Genomic DNA, 14,268 nt, shown 5'->3' on the forward strand with positions numbered 1-14,268 from the left:
GTGTTCCTGACCTGGGACACTGTCCATCCTTCTCAGCCTCACCTTCCGCAGCTATTGCTGGCTTCTGGCAGTTGGGTCTACGGGTAGCCTGCCCTGTCACCACCATGAAGAGACCTTTCAGGGCTGGGACCTACACCAAGAGGAAGAACCCACCCCCACACACCTACTGGGCTCATGCCAGCCTGGCCAGGATGCTGTGGAAGACCTGGAGGAAGTTCCTGGCTCGTGGCTTCGGATCGGCACAGCACCAACTGTTGTAGTCACTTGGGGAGTGAACCAGCAGACGGAAGATCTTCCTCTCTGTCTCTCCTCCTCTCTGTATATCTGATATTGCAATTTAAAAAAATCTTGAAAAACAAAACATAAACTCTTCCTAATTCCATACCCCTTTATTTTTTGAATTATTTCCTTCCCATTAAAAAGTTGTAACTCAGTCTGTTAATTAGCTAACACATTTTACCATGTTTTACTTGTACAGTCATAAATCAGCCTGACGTCTAGATTTCCTCTAATGTGAACACAGTTCAGACACTTTGGTATACAAACACAAACTATCCGGTGTACACATGGCCAAAAATGAGTACAGAAAACTACTTTTGGCTGTGTTCACAACTGTAGGGAGCTGTTGACAACAAAACGCAAAGCCCTTGACCCTCACAAGTCAAGTGCCTGCTTAGACAGAAACTTCTGGAAGCATAGAAGTAAGAGTAACTAGACCACACTGGCTTCCTAAAGCAGAAGGAACACCAAGCACGTAGTTTTTATGTATGTGGAGACTGTTTATACCTCTCTATGGGAAGAATAGGATTCAAAGAAGAGGGCCTGCTTGCCTTAATTTCCACTTTTTCTAACCTAATGCTTATATTTACTACATGAATTTTCAACAGGTATGTAACCTGGGTAAGCACTGGGAGCTGCAAACAGAACCAGGACGCTGTGTCCCCAAGCAGCTTAGCAGTTTCAGGAAGAGGCTCAGCCAAAGGGTGGTACAGGTGGCTGTTGTTATTTGCAGCCAAGAGAAAGGATAATTCATCTGAGGTCATGTGATTTGCACAGGGTCTTTTTCTCTTCCTAGTCTGCACTTAGAAATATTTTACTTGCAACCATATACAAGATTGTAGTGCATAATTTAGAGGTCTTTAAAGTCTATTTGTAAAGCTGTGCAATCATCACTCATATCCATGATCGGTCCAACAGGAATCCAACACCCGGTTCACACCTATTCTGCATCCTCACTTCCTCCCTGGTGCCCATGAATGCACTCTTGGCCTCTGTGAATATGCCTGTCCTGGACCCCTCAAGTCAGTGGACTCACAGGGGATTTACCTGGCTTCTTTCATCTATCATGAGGCTGTTTTGGGGTTTATCCACATGCCAGGGCCTACAGATAGAAAACAAGCTACCAAATGGCAGGAAGAATTTGAGAAATCATGGTGTTTTAAGATAGGGAAATTATCTCCTATTGGTCTCATTCTTTTAAAAAAAAATGATTTATTTTTTTATTGAAAAGTCAGAGATACACAGAGAGAAGGAGAGACAAAGAGGAAGAACTTCCATCTAATAGTGCACTCTCCAAGTGACTGCAACAGCCAATGCTGTGCAGATCAGAAGCCAGGAGCCAGGAGCCAGGAACCTCTTCCAGGTCTTCCATGTGGGTGCAGGGTCCCAAGGCTTTGGACCATTCTCTACTGCTTTCCCAGGCCACAAGCAGGGAGCTGGATGGGAGATGGAGCTGCCAGGATTAGAACCAGCACCCTGGGCCCGGCACCATGGCCTAGCGACTAAAGTCCTTGCCTTGAATGCGCCAGGATCCCATATGGGCCCGGCAGTGTGGCCTAGTGACTAAAATCCTTGCCTTGAATGCGCTGGGATCCCATATGGGCTACAGAACCAGCACCCATATGGGATCTCAGCACGTTCAGGGTGAAGAATTTAGCCGCTAGGCTACGGCTGGACCTTGATTATACATTTAAAGATATTAAGTTTTATGATCTGTAAGTTTTATGGTATTTTAAAGCCGTAAAAAAAAGACATAAGTAGACAAAATACAGCCAGAATGCTCTGGCTTAGCCTGGCCACACACTCAAACTCACTCACTGGACAGGCAGTGAATCAGTCCCGGCTGCTCCCTACCCTGCCAGTTAGGGTCCTACTACCTTACACAGGCCAATGCTAAACTCGAGCCTCCAGATCCAGGACAGTCCAAGAGGGGCTGCCTAGTCAGATGGCAAAGACCTTCCCCTCTAGCCAGGCTCATCTGAGAACTTTTTCCAACCAGTCCACCTCCTTGGGTACAGGCCACAGTTCACTTAGTATAGACTTAATGAGAATCTGACTGCTGTGAGAGGTTGAAAATCCTCACCTTCAATTACAGATCAGAATTCAACTCTCAATCGCTTCTCGGCCTTTTGGCTAAGATCAAGTGTAGAATTCAACTCTCCTCCATCTTCTCACCTTGGCCAGCCTTCAGGCCAGAGCCCTGGAGTGGATCTAGGAACTATGCTCCTGCCTTGGCAATGCCTCTCAGTAGTCCCACCCTGCTGGGAGGGCCCTGGAGCCCCACCGCAGTAGTCCTTGGATCAAGTCTTCCTTTTTATCTTTATTAAGTGTTGGAATAATTTTCCCTTTGACCACACAGTAAAAGTGAAAAGCCTGAATCTCCAGATAATGTCTGCTGTATGAAGCCATTGTGTAAAGTCCAAGCACATGAGAATTCAACAGAGCACTTAGAGATGGAAGAGTGTGTGTGCGTGTGGCTAATCTATAACGAAAAGCAAACGATGGTAACTCAGGAGACTGGCTTTGAAAACAGGAATTGTTAGGAAATCAAGAAGGGGACTGCAGGGCTCTTTTGCGACTAAAATGGAATTTAATTGCTTAAACCACCTGGCAGGTACACAAGGTACCACCACTGTGCATATTTTTAAACCATTTCATGAAAAATTTTGGGGAACCAGCGTCATGGCTAATCAGGTTAAGCTCCTGCCTGTGACACCAGCATCCCATATTGGTGCCAATTAAAGTCCCAGCTGAATCACTTCTGATCCAACTCTCTGCTGTTGCGCCTAGGGAAAACAATATAAAATGGCTCAAGTGCCTGAGACTCTGAACCCACATGGGAGACCTAGAAAAAGCCCTAGGTGTAAATTTTTAAAAAGATTTAATTAAAGGTAGATTTACAGAGAAGAAAGATCTGCTATCCACTGGTTCACTACCCAAGTGGCTGCAATGGCTGGAGCTGAGCCAATCTGAAGCCAGGAGCCAGGAGCTTCTCCTGGATCTCCCACATGGATGCAGAGTCCAGGCCATCTTTGACTGCTTTCCCTGGCCACAACAGAGAGCTGGATGGGAAGTGGAGCAGGCGGGACATAAACCGGCACCTCTTTGGGATCCTGTAGCTTGAAAGGGGAGGACTAGCCAATTCAACTGTCACACCAGGCCCAAGTGTGAATTTTTCAACACAAAATCCCGGGGGGGGGGGGGGCCCACTAAATCTATGCTGCACTAGGAATAGGAAGAGCACAAAGGAGCCTACAAGCGCACTGGACACTGAGCTGAGGAGATGAACCCAGGACCGCACATCAGTCAATCACGGGATTCTAAAGGCTCCATGGACCTTGAAAATTTATTTTTTTGAAGAGATTTATTTATTTAAAAGTCAGAACTACAGAGAGGGTAATCTTTCCACTGGTTTACTCCTCAGATGGCCACAATGCCCAGCACTGCGCAAGTCCAAAGCCAGGAGCTTCATCCCAGTTTCCCACATGGGTAGCAGGGGGCCAAGCACTTGGGTCATCTTTCCCTAATCTTCCAAGCCATTAGCAGGGAGCTCATGGGGAATGGAACAGCTAAGACCCAAAATGGCACCCATGTGTGATGCAGAACACACTATGCCACAATGCCACCCATTCTTTAGGATTTCAATAAGACATTTAGCAGAGCTTTCCAAGTCCTTGCAGACAGGTTACTATAATGCATACCAAGTAAGACTGTTCGGTTATATGGGTGAGCAAGATGAGCAGCCAAATGATTTTACCTGATGTCTTCTACCTGCCTTTCCAATGTTCCTTCAACACCATGCTTTCTGTCCAGAAGGCAGGCCTCTGTGGGCAACCAGCAGCGCCCTAGCATCGGCTATGAGGAAACGGGTAAGTATAATGCCGGCTCTGAAGCTGCCTTGGGTAGGATGTAGCCCTAACCCAGAGCAGAGGTTCCCATGTCTCAGGAACAACTTAGCTTAGGTAATGCTCTTATTCTCAGCATCTACAACCAAGGCCTTCCCGTCCATCAGTTTTACAGACAACAATGGCTGCACTGGATTATCCAAGAGACTTCACCAACCCTAATGGTCTTTCTACACTTACACCTTTGCAGGGGGGAAACAAATATTTGGAACTAACAATGTAGTATAGCATGATAAGCCTACACTTGTGGCTCTGGAATCCCATATGGGCTCCGGTCTGAGTCCCCAACTGCTCCACTTTCATTCCAGCATCCTATTTAAAGCCTGGGAAAGCAGCAGAAGACAGCCCAAAACCTTGGAACCTGTGTTGGAGAGCTAGAAGAAGTTCCTAGGCCCAGTAGGGTAGCCTAATGGCTGAAGTTCTCACCTTGCATTTACCGGGATCCCACATGAGTACATATCCTAGCTGCTCCACTTCCCTTCCAGCTCCCTACTTGTGGCCTGGGACAGTGGCCCAAAGCCTTGGCACCCTGCACCAGCGCACAAGATCCAGAAGAAGCTCCTGGCTTTGGATAGACTCAGCTCTCGCCATTGTGGCAACCAGGGGAGTGAACCAGTGGATGGAATATCTTTCTCTCTGTATCTACTTCCTTCTGTAATTCTGACCTTCCAATAACAAAAATAAATAAATAGATCTTTGCAAAAAAAAAAAGTTCCTGTCAGACAGCTATCACCTAGCTTTAACCCTGGCAATCACAGCAAGGTACACAGCATTACTATCCAATCGCACCCAAGTCACATTTTTTTCAAGCTTTTTCCTCCAACTTCAACTACCTGAGAAAAGGAATCCTGCTACTGAAAAAGAACATCATGTTTAAATGTCCATCAAACATGATATGTATAGTTTCTACAATCTTTAAACCCAAGGGAAGGCAGGCAGAGAGAGATTAATTTAATATTCATGGAACCATTATTATCCTTCCCGGAAGAATTCATAAACATAATGGAGTTATTCTAAATGAAGAGAATAAGAAATGTTAGAAGCAGAAGTCATGTCCCTGTGTGGCAAGGTGCCAAACCCAGGCTTTAATAGGAGGGCCTGACTCCCTTTTATTTTTTTGCATTGATAGACTTGAGTTTGAAAGTCCATGTTACTAAGAAAGAGGGAGAGACGGGGAGACAGACACACGCAATGACCTTCCAACTGCTGGTTCCCCAGATGACTGCATCATTGAGAGCTACACCATGTCTCCCACACAGGTGACAGGGGACTGAACACCTGGGCCATCTTCTGTGACTTTCTCCAAGCAGTTAGTATGGAGCTAGATTGGAAATGGAACGTGATGGCTCAGAGACTAAATCCCCGCTTTGCATACACTGGTATCCCATAAGAGACACCAGTTCGTGTCCTGGGTGCTCCACTTCCCATCCAGCTCCCTGCTTGTGGCCTGGGAAAGCAGTCAAGTATGGCCCAAAGCCTTGGGACCCTGCACCCATGTGAGAGACCTGGGAGAAGCTCCTGGCTCCTGACTTCTTATCAGCTCAGCTCTGGCCACTGCGGCCACTTGGGTGTGAACCAGCAGACAGAAGTTCTTTCTCTCCGTCTCTCCTCTATGTGGATCTGCCTTTCAATAAAAAATAATAATAACAAAATAAATCTTTTAAAAAAAAAAACATGAAGTAGAACAGTCAGCACAAACCAGTGACCATATGGATGCCGCCAGTGTCACGGGCAGTGGCTTCATCTGCTACAACACAGTGTCAACCTTAGGCCCTGGCTTCTTATTCTAGGCTACGAAAGCACCATGGAGGAAGATGACGGATCCAGAGCACAGCCTGGCTTGCCTCTCCTTTGGGACCAGATGCACTCCGGTGCCTCCTCCTGATTTCTTAATTACTGGATGGGGCTCCTTCGGGGCTTAGGCCTGGGACTCTTACTCTTTCTGCTTTCTAATACTAATGATATTTTGCAAGCTGATCACCATCTGTACCTCCCGGCAGGCTTCAGATCCATGTGCCCGACAACTATTTAAACCTGCTGTAACATTGCTCATGGGTCTCGCCCCTAACATTTGAAGAACGACAGCTAATGAAACGGTGAAATATGATAAGCGCTCCCCCTGGCTCTCCCTACTGTCTGCACTCCTGATATTTTAAGTCATTTAATTCCTAAAAAAAAAAAAAACTGCTAGATGGATGCTGCAATTGCCTCTTCCTTGCAAATCGAGACACAGACTCACAGGAGGAAATCACTACATCAGGTCAGCACTGGCAACACGTGGCGAAAGCCAGGATGCAAGGGAGCTCTAGGGTGCAGTGAGTTAAGCCTCCATTCACAAGGCCAGCATCCCACGAGAACTCTGGTTCAATGCCCACTACCCTGCTTCCTGATATAGCTCCCTACTACGAATCACACAAAAACAGCAGATGACCTCACAAGGTACTTGAGTTTCTGCCACTTGCATAGAAGACCAGGATGGAGCTCCAGCCTCCTCTGTCTGCCTGGCCCAGCCCCGGCTGCTGCAGCTGCCTGCCGAGTGACCCAGTCGATAAGGTTTCTTTCTCGCTGTCACTCTGCCTTTAAATGAATAAATAAACCTGAGCTTTGCAGCACTCGGGCTGGAGCACAACGGTTACCTCTGAATCCCCCTTTTTCTCTGCTAGCCTCTATTCCATCCTCAGTGCAACCTGAGCAGCAGGGAGAGGCCCAAAAACAGTATCTGGGCCCCTGTGCGAGTAACACACCCAGGCCCAGGACCCAAATATGCAGTCACAGCTCAGCTGGCAGCCGCCTTAGCCTCAGCTCCTGGCTTCATCCAAGACCATTCAGTGGCTTTCGCTCACTCTGACAATAAAATCCCCAACCATCCCTGAGTGTTTCAAGTGCTCCTAGTCTGCCTGGAAAATTTCAGGTCTGCCCCACCATGTCTCTCTCCCCGCTTACATACTCTGTTGCGCTCATACACGTCAGGTTTCCCAAAGCCCAAGACAAGTCAATAGACACGGCATCCTGTCCAGGATTTTGCACTGTACTGTGCTCAGGTAGCTCAGATTGGGCTGTGACATTACAATGGTCAGGTCCAGGGGCTGTGAGAGTGGGGACCCTCGCCTTCTCCCAGCTTAGCCAGCACCCATATCCACCGGTACATCTCCACTGACAGGGAAAATTAAATTATCCACTAACCAGCAGCGTGGTCTGAAGCATGGAAAATGGTCACCTCCTGGAAAAAGGCAAATACCTATTCATTACACACCGCACAGAGATGTGTGGGTGTGCGTCTTTCGGTCCCCGGCCCCATCACTTCCTCCTCCCCTCCTAAAAAGGCCCAAAGGTCCAGGATAAGAAATCTACAACAGGGGCCGGCACTGTGCTTCACTGGGTAAAGCTGTCGCCTATAGCAGCGGGACTCCTTAAGGGCTTGGGTTCAGGTCCCAGTTGCTCCACTTCTGATCCAGTTCCCCATTATGTGGCTAGGAAAGCAGCTGAAGAAGGTACAAGGGCTTGGGTGCTTACATCCACATGGGAGACTAAGAGGAGCCTGCGGCTTCCGAACAGTCCAGTTCCAGCTACTGCAGTCATCTGGGGAGTGAACCAGTGGATGAAAGCTTACTCTCTCGCGCTCTCTGTCCCTCCACTCTATATAACCCTCCTTTCAAATTAATCAGTTTTTTTAAAAAAACCCACAAAAAAGGCATGATTTTAAAAATAGTTAATGGGCCTGGCATGGTAACCTAGTGGCTAAAGTCCTCACCTTATACATGCTGAGATCCCATATGGGCACGGGTTTGTGTCCCATCAGCCCCGCTTCCCATCCAGCTCCCTGCTTGTGGCCTGGGAAAGCAGTCGAGGACAGCCTGAAGCCTTGGGACCCTGTACCCGTGTGGGAGACCTAGAGGAGGCCCCTGGTTTCTGGCTTCAGATAGGCTGAGCTCTAGCTTTTGCAGCCACTTGGGGAGCCAATCTGCAGAAGGAGGATCTTCCTCCCTGTATCTGACTTTCCAATGAAAAATAACAAAAAAAAAAAAAAAAAAAGAAAAGAAAAGTCAACACTCAACAGGGCATTAAAAAAAAAAACAGGTCTTATTTAGATGTTCACACTTGAACAGTGGGTACAGCGTGGATAGTACTTATTTGCTGGTATGATTTGGAACGATGAAAGGAAAGAAAAGCACAGCATAAGCTCACACAGGCATATCAGTCAATACTTGTGATTTCATAGGAAGGATAGGCAGCTGGCTTCCCTGCTTTTGAAAATACTGCCGTCTTAGCAAATTGCTGTTGGCCGCACTTACTGGCATCATCCATGAACTCAATGTCTCCTCCTAGTTCAGAACTTGAGAAGTGATACTGGTCTGGGTCAGCCAGTGCACTCAGCAGGATCAACAGGACCACGGCGTTGCTGATCTGCAATGGAAAAAAAAAAATCAGGAACATTAAAGCTACTGGGCCCTGCAGGAGAGAAAGAGGTGAGCACTGAAGGGAGTGTCATGGGGACAACAAAAGTGCCAAGGCAGAAGGGCACTGCCAGTCCATTTGGGTGCAGCCAAGGCCCCCAGTCTCCAGCCTCCCTGGGCCCCGGGCAGGGCAGGCCACCCAGCCATAACAGCTTTGAGGACACCAGAGAGCTCATAACCCCTCCCATCAGCCAAGTGTAATCTGATGAGCTTTTTCCAGCAATCCTGATAGGAGACAGCCCAGGTAAGAGAAGCTGAGAAAAGCAAATTCCACAAGGCTTTCATAGTTTGTATCTTTAGCTCTGCCTTGGGCTCCCTTATACCAAGACTTTGAGGAAGAAGCCAAAAAAATGGGGGTGGGGGAAGGCATTAAAGGGGAAGCTAAGAAACTGCCAGCTTGGAAACTTCTTCTTTAAAATAAAGATTTACTTATTTTTATTGGAAAGGCAAATATTCAGAGAGAAGAAGATAAAGAGAGGAAGATCTTCTGTCCACTGGTTCACTCCCTAAGCGGCCACAATGGCCAGAGCTGAGCCGATCTAAAATCAGGAGACAGGAGCCTCTGTTGGGTCTCCCATGCAAATGCAGCTTCCCAAGGCTTTGGACCATTCTCTACTGCTTTCCCAGGCCACAGGCAGGGAGCTGGATGGGAAGTGGAGCAGCCAGGATACAAACCAGTACCCTTATGGGATCCCAGCACATGCAAGGTGAAGACTTTACCCACTAGGCTACCACACTGGGCCCCAGCTTGTAAACTGAGATGGTCTGCATACCAGTGACCACAAAGTCACACCAGGAGGCCCTCAGCCTTACCAAACCCCACAATGCTTCACCCTCAGGGCCTGGGCTGAACGTTCTCTCTGGGCTTGCCTCTCCTCTCTTAGGAAGGGCACTCTATTCTCCTGCAGTAAATCTCAGCTGGTATACCTACTGTCAGTGTGCACTTTGCTCAAGCCGCAGTCTGAGGCTCCGGACAACCCAGACCTTGTCTTCGGCTTGCTACCTCTCCACTCCCACAACAATCAGATGCCTTCCACAGGTTCAACCCAGGTCAGCCCTGAGAGTATCACAGGCAGCTGCAGGGCAGTCAGGATCCTGGCCCTGACCCAGTGCCCGAGACTCCCTGTCCTGCCCAGGCCATGCTTGGCACACGGCTGAGTCCATCGCCCTCCATTACTTCAGACTCTTGTCTACATGCAGAGGTCATCTTCCTGAGCAGCCCTACCTCTATTCCTCCTTTGTGTGCTCTATATTAAAACATGGAACCATGGGGGCTGTGAGCCGTTGCCTGCCACACGGGAATCCTAGATGGGACCTGTCTGTTCCAAATTGCAGCTTCTTCCTTCCAAGCCAGTTCCCCACTTATGGCCTGGGGAAACAGCAGAGGATGGCTCTCAAGTGCTCCCTGCACCCACGTGGCAGACTCAGAAGAAGCTCCAGGCTCCTGAGACTAACCCAGCCCTGGCCATGGTGACCATCTGGGGAGTGAGCCAGCAGATGGAAGATCCTTCTCAGTCTGTCTCTTACTCTTTTGATGTAGCTGCCTTTCCAAAAGAAAAATAAATAAATCCATTACCAATTTTTTTTAAGTACAAATGGTACAATGGGAACTAAGTCAGTCACTGATGGCTACCATGGTAACTGGAGGAAGGCAGAGTTTGCCTCCAACCAAACCCTGAACGGATGGTGGAATTCTGGCAGGCCCCTCACGCTGTGAAACCGCCCTAGCACCAATGAGGGGCACAGACCCATATCCCCCCGCCAATAAGGCTAAGGTATCCCCGTTTCGCCTTCTGTGTCAAGGAGTTTAAAAAGGCCCCTTCCCCGTTTCTTCTGCGCTCTTCTTCCTCTGCAGCCCACTCCTTCACATTTTTCTGTTGCTGCAAGGGGAAGGGAAGCCCATGACTGTGGTTCCCTGAAATAAAGGCCTTCTAAAGTCCTTTTGTATATTCAGCTGAGTTATTCTTTCCCTGGCAAGCGGCGAATCTAACATTTGGCGAGTGGCGAATATAACAGTCACCCTCCATCCCACGGTGATTATAATCAGAACTGACAGTCCTGCCCCTCTTAAGAGACCCTAGCCACTTTGTGAAACATTATGTAGTGTTATGGGCAAAATTATCCAAAGTCGACATTTCAGCATGTAAGTAAGTAAGGCCTGAAGGAAGGAACAGGCCAGCCCCAAAGCTGGTACCATGATGCCTGGCAAAGACCTAATGTATCAAACTGTCAGGTTTTCTTGGCATTGCACCCTGTCTGAATTCTGATCTTTGGAAGAGACTTGTGACACTGTGTGGACCGAATCAGAGCTGATCAAATATCACGGGAATGTGCCTCAAAAAGTATAAGGAACCAGACAAAGGCTGCATATCCATTGGTACCCTAACACAATGGGTGCAAAGATGAAAAGAAAAAACATGCATTTGGAACTTGTGGGCACAGTTCTTCGCAGAGGGGTAAAGCAGAGAAAGGAAATAGAAAAGCAAACCAGTGGCAAGGGAGTCTGAGGAAAGGGCTGGAGCCAGATCTGGGGCTCCTGTAGAGCTACGGATTCCAAGTGTCATAAGGAGTCAGCAGAGAACACAACAAAAGGTAAGACTGGCATCCAACCAGAACCAAGTGAGTGAATGCCCGTGGGACATGGACGTGGGTGACAGACTCATAACAGCCACGCAAATCGGTTTCCTACCTCTTCACATCTTAACAACAATAATAAAGCACTTGGGCCCGGTGGCGTGGCCTAGCGGCTAAAGTCCTCGCCTTGAACGCCCCAGAATCCCATATGGACGCCAGTTCTAATCCCGGCAGCTCCACTTCCTATCCAGCTCCCTGCTTGTGGCCTGGGAAAGCAGTCGAGGACGGCCCAATGCTTTGGGACCCTGTACCCGCGTGGGAGACCTGGGAGAGGTTCCAGATTCCCGGCTTCGGATCGGCACAGCACCGGCCCGTTGTGGCTCACTTGGGGAGTGAATCATCAGATGGAAGATCTTCCTCTCTGTCTCTCCTCCTCTCTGTATATCTTTGTAATAAAATAAATAAATCTTTTAAAAAAAAATAATAAAGCACTTGGCTGGCGTCAGAAAATTACCAGATTTGCAGCTTGCCTAGGCACTGTTACTCAGCAGGGCTCCTGTCTGGTGGCCCTGTCATCTCTTCATCAGCTGTGATTACCCTCTCATCCGGCTGACTTGGAATACATCACCAGAAGCACTCCCCTCAAGGCAGTGCTACCCACGGCTACACATGGCATGCACCGTCACACTCGATGAAGCCATCAGTCCAGTAGTCATAGTTCAAAGACCTTCCTGAAGCCTGCGCCAACGTGCGTGACAGGGAGCTGCTACTGAGACAGCACACCCGGACAGGGGACTAAGCCAGGGAGGATGTGGAGCCTAAGGCGTGTGGGCAGGAACCACGTCCAACAATGAACAAGCTCACTGGGACAAAGGGCTGTGCTGACAGCAGCAAGCAGTTCAATCAAAGAGCACGTTGGGGGAAGAATCCAGAGGTGCAGGGCAGGGACATGGGATGACACTCTCAAGGAATGGGGGTGGCTGGTGTTTTACTCTGCTTGTTAAAATGGAGATGTCCTCAAGACTTCTGGGGGCTAGAATACAATATGGTCCAAGTCGAATTCTATAGGCAGCACAAACTGGCACAGGTGGGGAGGCAGGACCCAATCTGCAGATGCTTGCAAGTTTTCTGGCTGGGGAGTGGAGGCGTTGGGAGCAGTAAGAGTTAGTCACTTCCGTTCTGTCTTCCATGTGGGCGGGAAAGATGAGGTGACGCCTCTTTGAGTCCTGTGAGTGGGGAAGCTCAAGCCCTCTGCAGACATGTGTGAGTGCTGGAGATGAAGTAATTGGCTAGACACCCACCTAGTATCTGAGTGATCACACCAGGCAGGCCCCCGCACTTCAAACCCCATCACCCTCCTCTCTGGGTTCACATCCGCCGACTGCAGTCATGGCACCAAGTCCCTCTTGGAGTGTCACCCCATATAAAGGAGGTGTCACAGATGAAGACAGGAAATGGTCAGATCATTGCTCAAACGACTCACCACATGCTCTTTTAACCACAGAGAGAAATTTCCTAACAGATCTACATGTCCCTGCGTGTCCATGCATCTACCTGTGCTAATATGTAAAGACTCAACTGTTGGATACAAATCTCATATGCCATGGATAGTGTGAACACACACAGAGGATCCACAAAGGCCTAGTTCTGTGCAACAGACCTAGGGTCTGGACAAGCCAGACAGCTGCCACCCATGGGCTGCCGGAAGAGGGCAAAGGTCAAGGCCCCAAGAACACTGGGGCCTAAAGAGAATATGGAAAGCACCCACTCATCAGCTCTGACCAAAAATGAATGATCACTGCAAACAGCAACCACGAGGGAAACAAAAACAGCCAGCGGCCGGTTGCGTAATGCCCACAGCTCGCCTAACGTGCACTTTATGCTCAGCTGCGGCCTGCTTCCATTTGAGTTCGTTTCTCTGGGCTGGGTGTGTCATATACAGACTGTTCTGGTTTGTTCTACTTACAAATGGTAGCACATGGCTTTCCTTGTTCTGGAGGACTACTCCCTAAATGTAAATAAATTCAACTTCTCTCCAATCCCTTAAGTGGCATGTGTCCTTGCAGAATTCTCCAAAGAGCTTTTCACGCTCCAATCACCTATCAGATCCCAATGCAGGCAGCTTGGATCTAACGAGGGAGTCACTGTCAGCTCTACTTTTTTGTTATTATTATCATTGGAAAGGCCGATTTACAGAGGAAAGAAGAGACAAAGAGAAAGATCTATCCACTGATTCACTCCCCAAGTGGCCACAATGGCTGGTACTTAGTTTATCCAAAGCCAGGAGCCAGGAGTTTCTTCCAGATCTCCCACATGGGTACCATGTCTCAAGCCTTTGGGCCACCTTCTACTGCTTTCCCAGGCCATAGCAGGGAGCTAGAAGGGAAGTGGAACAGCCAGGACATGAACTGGTGGCTACATGGGATTCCAGTGCATGCAAGGCTCAGCATCTAGGCTACCACGCCGGGCCCAGCTCTATTTTTTAAAAAAGCCTTGATAACCATAAGGAAACTGGAATTGACCAAGACAATAAATGAACCATCAAGAATTAACATAAAACACAAAATGATCAATACACACTTATTGATGATAATGAAAAGCTGAAAGCTTCAAGCTAAATATTAAAGCCATGTTAACAGAATGCTGGCATTAAAAGCATGTTATTTATATTTCAAGGGCAGAATGAGAAACAGAATCAGTTTCCATCCATTGGTTCATTTTCCCTAAATGGCCAAACCATCTGGGGCTGGGACAGGTCAAAGTCAGAGGGAAAACTTCATCTGAGTTTCCCACATGGGTGGCAGGAGCTCAAGCGTGTTGGCCAGCATGTGCTGCTTTGTCAGGCACAGAGCAAGGAGCTGGATCAGACATGGAGCAGCCAGGATTCAAAATTGTGCTTCCCTACGGAATGCCCAGTGAGGTAGTTTTCTAAAAGCTATTTATTTTTAAATTTGGGGGTGTTTTGTGGTTGTTGTTGTTCTTGTTCTTGTTCTTTTATTTGAAATCCAGAGAGCTTTCAGTCACTGATTTACTCCCCAAATGCCCATAAAAATCAG

The 14,268-nt window shown here is 48.2% G+C and overlaps 1 protein-coding gene across 1 annotated transcript in view; it reads right to left on the reverse strand.

The window, feature by feature from the left end:
• LAPTM4B (lysosomal protein transmembrane 4 beta) overlaps window positions 1-14,268 on the reverse strand; it is a 54,523-nt gene that overhangs the window by 20,667 nt on the left and 19,588 nt on the right. The window contains exon 2 of the mRNA XM_004580621.4: window positions 8,477-8,588. Coding sequence (XP_004580678.2) covers window positions 8,477-8,588 — 112 coding nt within the window. The remainder of the gene's footprint in view (window positions 1-8,476; window positions 8,589-14,268) is intronic.

Source organism: Ochotona princeps, chromosome 9, assembly GCF_030435755.1.
Source record: "Ochotona princeps isolate mOchPri1 chromosome 9, mOchPri1.hap1, whole genome shotgun sequence".
Lineage (NCBI taxonomy): Eukaryota > Metazoa > Chordata > Mammalia > Lagomorpha > Ochotonidae > Ochotona > Ochotona princeps.